This window comes from Chiloscyllium plagiosum, chromosome 16, assembly GCF_004010195.1.
Source record: "Chiloscyllium plagiosum isolate BGI_BamShark_2017 chromosome 16, ASM401019v2, whole genome shotgun sequence".
NCBI classification, from domain to species: domain Eukaryota; kingdom Metazoa; phylum Chordata; class Chondrichthyes; order Orectolobiformes; family Hemiscylliidae; genus Chiloscyllium; species Chiloscyllium plagiosum.
This window is the reverse complement of record NC_057725.1, coordinates 50953467-50961617: the sequence shown is the minus strand read 5'-3', so window position 1 is coordinate 50961617 and position 8151 is coordinate 50953467. Positions and strand designations below refer to the sequence as shown.

General features: G+C 39.4%; 1 protein-coding gene across 1 annotated transcript in view; it reads right to left on the bottom strand.

Moving 5' to 3' along the window:
- gtf2h1 (general transcription factor IIH, polypeptide 1) overlaps positions 1-8151 on the bottom strand; it is a 71451-nt gene that overhangs the window by 53380 nt on the left and 9920 nt on the right. Inside the window, exons 2-4 of the mRNA XM_043706099.1 lie at positions 5765-5839; positions 3712-3888; positions 440-641 (exon numbers count right to left, since the gene is read on the bottom strand). Coding sequence (XP_043562034.1) covers positions 440-641; positions 3712-3865 — 356 coding nt within the window. The 5' untranslated portion in view covers positions 3866-3888; positions 5765-5839. The remainder of the gene's footprint in view (positions 1-439; positions 642-3711; positions 3889-5764; positions 5840-8151) is intronic.

Genomic DNA, 8151 nt, shown 5'->3' with positions numbered 1-8151 from the left:
GGCAGTGCGGGGTTCCTGGACTATGAGGTTGGAAGCTGTGGGTGGGAGATCTCCTGAGGTGATGAGGTTCTGTATGGTCTGGGAGATGATGGTTTGGTGATGGGGTTGGAGTCATGGTCGAAGGGGCAGTAGGAAGAGGTGTCCTCGAGTTGGCGTTTGGCTTCAGCGGTGTAGAGGTCAGTGCGCCAGACTACCACTGCGCCCCCTTTATCCGCTGGCTTGATGGTGAGGTTGGGATTAGAGCAGAGGGATTGGAGGGCTGCGCTCTTCATGTAGGTTCAGACAACTACAATAAGTTATTTGAGGTCAAACCAATCTTCTATGAATTCTCAACCACATCAGAGCAATTAAATTAATTCAGTGTTGCCATGTTGAACACCTGAAACTGCACCTTTGCTAGAATGTTTGAGAAATATTCTACGTTTTTCCCTCCCTGTACCTGTTTTTCTCCTCCAGTTCCTTGTTGGCTTTTTTCTTGAACTTAGGGAGCAGCTGTTGGAGCAAGTCCTTCGCAGCATCACGATCTTTGGCTGCTGCACTAGCACTGTTATCATTAGTGAAATGGAAGATTGTAGTGTCACCTGTATGTAAAATCAGCTGGAGCTGAACTTTTGCCTTCCCTTCAGGGCTAATCTTCTGACCTGAAATTCAACCAACACCATGAAATTAGATGAAATTATAACAGGAAATTTCAATTTATTGACCTGAAAGTAGAACGCATAAAGGGATTAAAGATTGATTGCTATTTAGAAACTTCTACAGACTCATTTAATGACTGTACAATAAAAGGAATTTTAAAAGTTGAGGAATGAAACACATTCCATTCAGATGATCAATCAAGCATTCTCAAGCAAGTTAAGACATCTTCAAGTGCAGCAATGTGCAGATTTCCATTTCCTCTACCAGGTCCACCGAGAACTAAGTAAAACTGCCACTCTAGCACTAATTGGTGCTTAAATACAGACAGTGTTACCCAATATTCACCAGAAAATAGACATTTTTAAAAATCAACCTGTTTTGACATGTTATGACACACCTTTGTGGCCATCACATCCTGAGGTGCAGCTTGAATTCAAATCTCTGGCCCAGTAGTGCATCACTATCAGTGTTCCACAAGACCTCAGGAATGAGATTATAATTAATTTGGGCATTAGAGAAGCCAAAATGAACCTTCAATCTTGGATGGTTTTCAAATCACAGGATTGGAAAACAATATATTCGTAACATATTAGCAATATATTAGTAATATATGATATTAGTAACAATTTAATTACATAGTTGGTATAGCTTAGCCAGATGCAAAGTAAAGCTCTTTCTTCTTTGCCCAATCTTAGAAGTGCAATGATCAATGGCAAGTTGTTCCATTTCCCACTCCTTCCACAGGCATGGAACCCTTATCATTTGATGCTATATTAGGTATTGTTCTGTGCTGCATGTTCATTAGGATTTGAGTGAGAGGGCCCAAACATAGTTCTATGGGGCAGCCAACAGCCAGGAGATTTTTCAACTCATGAACACAGTTTAAGCTAGATTTGAATCTAGATTTTGGGAGTGTGTCTAACATATTCCATTGCCCAATTCTCTAATAATTCTGTATTAACACTTCATCTAATGGCAGACAGAACTTTTGAAAAACATCTCATTGAATCAATGTAATATATTCTTCAATACTTAATTTGAGTCTCTGTTCCCAAGGGCACTGCCATCCCCACCCTATTTGCATACTACTGATCTTCTAGGGCTCTGTCCTCTCCCATACCCACCTGGAAACTTACCAGTTAATTCCTGGAACTTCAACACTTATCTTGGACCCTCATGACATAATGGACCAATTATTTGCAATATTATACTACAGATACTGAAGCTCTTTTTAAATATAGAAAAGTAGGCAACAAATGAAAGCTACATCAGTACTATAAGCTGGATCAGAAAAATAAACTGAGGAGACAGGATAGTATTGCTACTAAGGAAAATTGAGCCAATTTCTATTAGGGTCATATGAAAACCAAGTCATTCTGGATAGAGATTTATAATATAAATAACGTGAAATTAAAATACATTGAATTTATAAGTGGAAGAGGTGACTTAATTGAAACATATAAGATACTGAGGAGACTTGATTGGGTAGTCGTGGTAATGATGTTTCCTCTTAAGGGAGAATCTAGAACAAGGATCACGACTTAAAATCAAGAGTTCATCATTAAGCAGAGATGAGGCAAAAAATAATGTCTTTGCAACTTTTTTCCTGAACAGGTGGAAGCAGAGGGTTTGAATATTTTTAAGGTAGCAGTAGACAGATTCTTATTATGCAAAGGGGTCAAAGAGTAGATAGGAATATGCATTTGAGGTTATAAATACTTCAGTCACGACCTTAATGAATGGCAGAGCAGAGTCCAGGTCCCGAATGGCCTATACCTGGTCCTATTTCGTACGTTTGTACAAAGGGATATAAAAACTATTTGCCCATCTCATTGTTCAATAAAAATGCAATATTTTCAACATCACACTTAAGAATGTTGTCCCTTGCAATGCCCCTTTGTCATTGTTTCTATCAATCAGGTCCAATGTGACATGCTTGATTCCATACTTCTCCATCCTATAGTTTCTCCAAGAGAGATTGTCAGTTTAGCAATTGCTACACGTTCAGGGCAGATCAGTACACGCACCAGTACTGTTAGGAACTAGACTCATCATACAATATTAACGTTACTTTTGCTGAAAGGATCTTGGGCAAAAGAAGCTTGTTATATATTATCTGCTTTGACTGGATTTATGAAAGTTAGTGGCATAGTAGTAATATCAGTGGAGTTTTAATCTAAGGTTTTGGAAGCAGGGTTTGAATCTCACCATAGTACATGTTGAAGCTTGAATTTAGTTATTAAGTTGAATTTAGTTAAAAAGTTAATACAATAGTAACCATGAGACCACTTTGGATTGTTGTGAAATCCAATCTAGTTCAGGAATGTCACACAGCAATATTCCTTAAGAAGTCTGCCATCCCTCTATGTGACTCCAGACTTACAGTAATGTGGTCAACTCTTAAATGTCCTTTGAAATGGCTGCAAGAATCTTAAAACATCAACATGCTGAGAATTATCATTGACCAGAAACTGAACTGGGCCACAAATTCTGCAATGAGTAACTGATCTCCCACTTCCTACAATGGACAAATCAGGGGTATGATGGAATAATCTCCAACTGCCTGGCTGACTCTAACACCATCACAAGCTTGATACCATCCATCAAAAAGTAGCCTGTATGACTGGTATCCCATTCACTAACGTCATCGTTCATTCTTTTCATCACCAATGCACAGGCAACAGTGCTGTACCATCCATAAGACATAATGTAACAGCTCACCAAAGTTGTTTCAACAGCACCTTCCAAAACCACACTCTCTATCACTTAGAAGGACAAGAACAGCAGACATGCATAATTTCCTTTCCAAGCTACATGTTACATTATCATTCCATTCCTCCAATACTACCCAGTCAAAATCTTGGAACTCCCTGCCTAATAACACTATTCAGCACCTATATCCCAAAGACCATAGTGCTTCAAGAAGGCAACTCACCAGGGTATTTAGGGTTGGGAAACAAATGCTAGTTTTGCCAGTGTCCCATACTCAATGAAAAAATATTTTTAAAAATTTACAATCAAATCACAATATGACTGCACTGGCTAGATTCTTCCCCTGATCAAAATACTTACAGCGGATATCTGCATACATGTGACTAATGACAAAACGATCCTTTCCCTCCGGTGTCCATGCTACACGCTCTGCCATCAGATATAACGCCCCATCCTGTTTTTTATGCCGTACTTTCTTCACAATGAGCAGAACCTCCTCTGATGAAGTGGCCATGATGAACAACTTGTGAGCAGATTCTGCAGAGTATGCAAAATAATTGCATTCAGTTTATATGGTTCATTCAAGTCTACAAGACAACAAAGTCCAGACTTCAATTCACTCCAGTGCTTTATGTACCTAATGTAAGAAGGGTCCAATTCAGGATACCAATTGCCACTGAATTATTTAACCTGTCCTAAGCTCATGACAAACACTTTTTCTAACTTTTCTAAGAAAGAATATTACAAGGAAAAACAAGTATTTACTCCAGAATAGCCAGTTATAATGAGAATTCTGCCAGGAAAACTGGTTAAAGCTAGATTACTGGGCCTATTTAAGAAACAGCTAGATATGACAACGGAAAGTTGGTGGGCTTTGTAATTTGAAAAAATATCAATAAGTTGGCCAAAGAGCTTCCTCATCCAAAATTGTATCTGGAATCCATAAAGTTTTAGAATCCCTACAGGCTGGAAACAGCCATTTGGCCCAATAAGTCCACACCGACCGTTCGAACAGTATCCCAACCAGACCCATTCCCCTACTTTATTAGTTTACATTGCCCCTGACTAATGCACCTAACCTACACATCCCTGAACACTATGGGCAATTTAGCATGGGCAATTCACCTAACATGCACACCTTTGGACTGCGGGAGGAGACTGGAGCACCCAGAGGAAACCCACGCAGACACTGGGAGAATGTGCAAACTCCACACAGACAGTTGCCCGAGGCTGGAATCGAACCCGTGGTGGTGTGAGGCAGCAGTCTCAGCCACTGAGCCACCATGCCACCCTGAGAATGAAATCTAGTTATGCCTGAAGCAGTTCTTTTAAAATACAGCAAATAACTATTAACATCACTGCACTTTCATTTTTCTGATATTGTCCTTTCTTAAAACAAATTATATTTTTCAGTAAATTTTGACAATATAAAAGGTCCATTTTGGTTTAATTGAGCAAAGGCCTGAATTTTTTTTTAAAAAGACACAAATGAAATGAAATGAACTGCGTTTATGACCACCAGAAAAAGGTTTACCCTGAAATCAGCAATCCTACTCATACCAACTTCCAAACACATTTTATCCTTGCTTCACATGCAAATAGATAATGTGAGAAAAATCTTTTTCACTCAGCAAGTAGTCAGAGGAATGAATGCACAGACTGGAAATGTGGAGGAGCCAGGTTCAGTTGAGGCATTCAAGACGACACTGGATGAGAATTTTAATATAAATATTTCGCAGGGATATGGGGAAAAGGCAGGAGATTGGCACGAGGTAATGGAACTATTGCAGGCACAATGGCAACATGGCCATCCTCTGTGCTGTAACAATTGTGATCCTGTAATTTACTTCTCAGATCATTGCTTGCCTGACCCTTTTTCTATTTCCATCATAATTTGTATATGCCCTCTTCCACGTGCCTACATGGAAACCAGAATATGTAACGTTGTTTCCTACAGTAACTCACTTTTCTTAGTAATTCTACTGTTTTGAATTCTTAAGCTTCCAATCTTCCTTCCCTCCCTCCTACAATTTTCAAGCTTATGAATCAAAAGCTTTAAAATTACCCAAATACTACTTAATGTTCAAAGTGTTTTTTTCTCCCTTTCTAATTTTGGTGGTGTCCTCTACTTTGTCATGTACACATTGAGCACCAACATGCAGCAATCCCTGCAAATACCATCTCCCAATAAAGGGAGTCTCTGATGCTCCCTGAACTGGATGAAGTTCAATCAAGTAAATACAATTAAGTCCAATTGGTCTCAGCATAACTTCAAACTAGAGACAAAAAGAATACTTATGGAGAGCAAGGGTGGAAGAGATTGCTATTCATGTACTTTTGCTTGAAAATAAATGTGTACACTACAGGCTTAGCTGAGCTAACTGCCTAAATAATGTAAATGATGGACATTTACCAGAAGTGAGATTCCAAAGGGCAGACAAACATTGACCTTCAGCATGAGCAATATCTTCAGCAGCGATGAAGGGAACTGGAAAGAAAAAAAAATTGTTCCATGAGGAAAAGATTTTAAGTACTTCACAAGAAAACCCAAATGAGACAATATCACTTGTATACAATGCTTTTAGTGAAATCTGCTAAAGATTCTAAACTCTGAACCAGTAGAAAGACCAATCAAGTCTTACAAGATATTGACAATTAGAAAAAAAAACTTCATTAGCTGGTACACAGAACATAGGAGCAAGGAAGTTTTGTTGCAACTTTACAGAGCACAGGTTAAGCCACAGGTGATTGTGTCTGCTGTTGTGGTCACCACATTGTTGGCAGGATGTTATTACATTGGGAAGGTGCAGAGGAAATTCATCAGGATGTTGCCTGGGATGAAAAGTCTCAGTTACAAGGCTAGGCTTGTTTTTCTTGGAACAGAGAAGGCTAAGGGTGGAGTGGGAGATATGGGGAAGTGATTGAAGTATACAAAATTATGAGTAACAGAGACAGAGTAGATTGTGAGCATCCTTTCTCCATGGCAGATCTGTCTAAGACCAGAGGGCACAGCTTAAGGTGAGGTGTAAGTGGTTTAGAGGAAATCTGAGGAATCTTTTTTATCCACCAAGAGGGTAATAGAAAAATGGAAAGCGCTGTCTGAGAGGGCAGTGGAGGCAGGTACTGTCACAATATTTAAGAAGCTTCTGGACAAGTACTTAAAATGCCAGGGCACAATAGACCAAGTACAGGTAAATGGGATGAGTGTAGTTTATATTTGTTGGTCAGCATAGACATGGGAGGCCCAAAGGCTTGTTTCTACGCTGTATGACTACAAATATAACAGTGATGGTTATTGGACAGTATCTGTGAGGTAAAAATAAGGCAAGATAAATCTCATAACAGATCGTGGGGAATGGATATAGGGCATGTTGAGTGGTTTGAGCAAATGACAAGAGTAGTCCAGATAATGAATATTACCATTCTATTTTTAGAACTCAATACATCTTCAAGTGCTCAGGAGTCTCCTCTGAACCAAGGAATAATTTCAAGCAATGATCTTAAACTAGCAAGCTAATTGTTGACCAAGGAGAAAATGAGGACTGCAGATGCTCAAAATCGGAGTGTAAACGTGGGGTGCTGGAAAAGCACAGCTGAGCAGCAAGAGCATCGATGTTTTGAGTGTACGCTCTTCATCAGGAATCCAGGTAGTTTAACATAATAGTAACATTATACAAATACAAAGAAAACATACTTTAAAGCACATGATATAGTTCTTATGTACTGCACTGGCCCAGAAATACTTTAATTTTTAAATTCTCAACTTTACTTTCAGGTCCTTCATGATCCATTCCCTACTTCTGTACACTCTTCCAGCCTTCATCGCTCAGTGATTGATTTGCTCCTCTCATTCTGGCCTCTTGTTCATCCCCAATTTTTTTTTTTCCTGCTACCTTTATATGTAACTTATACTTTAAACCACAGAATAGACGAATCCCCTTTTTATTTTTAGCACAATTGAAAACTCTCACTTCACTGGGTATATGTCACACTATTCTTTAAGTAGACACTCAATTCTACCAGAATCAGAAAAAGTTCTTAGCTCCTCAGGATTTACTTCTGCACTTTTCCTTTCTCAACCTGGTTAACCTCTAACCCCAGAACTGTCCTTCACATTGAGTGTACTACTAGAGATCTTTAGCAAATGTTAGGGGAATCTTTCAGCTTTAGTTTAACTCATAAATTTGGTCTTTTCAATCGGAGTACAAATTTCCACCCCACTCTGGCACAGGGAACCAGAGACTTTTAGCCTCCATCCCTCTTGGTCCCAGATCCCAACCCTGATATCTGTGATATTTTTGGAATATCACTTATAAACAGGGAGCTACAGAAGGACAACTTGCACTTTATTTGCGCTACTCCATAGCAGAACATACCGAAATGTTTCATAGGCATGTTATCAAACAAACTTTGAAGTTAAGTCACTTAAAAGAGCTATTAAGTCAGATGATTGCTGCATCCATCTCTTGTCAGAATTTGTCTTATCTTAAAAGGTAACTTCTAAATTTATGAAAAGCTCAGATAGAATGAATGAGGAAAGGCTACTTTGTTCATCGGTAGTCCTCTACAAGATTGAGCTGGAAATGTGTTGCTGGAAAAGCGCAGCAGGTCAGGCAGCATCCAGGGAACAGGAGAATCGACGTTTCGGGCATAAGCCCTTCTTCAGGAATGGGGAAAGTTGGTCCAGCAGGCTAAGATAAAAGGTAGGGAGGAGGGACTTGGGGGAGGGGCGTCGGAAATGTGATAGGTGGAAAGAGGTCAAGGTGAGGGTGATAGGTCAGACTGGTGTGGGGGCGGAGA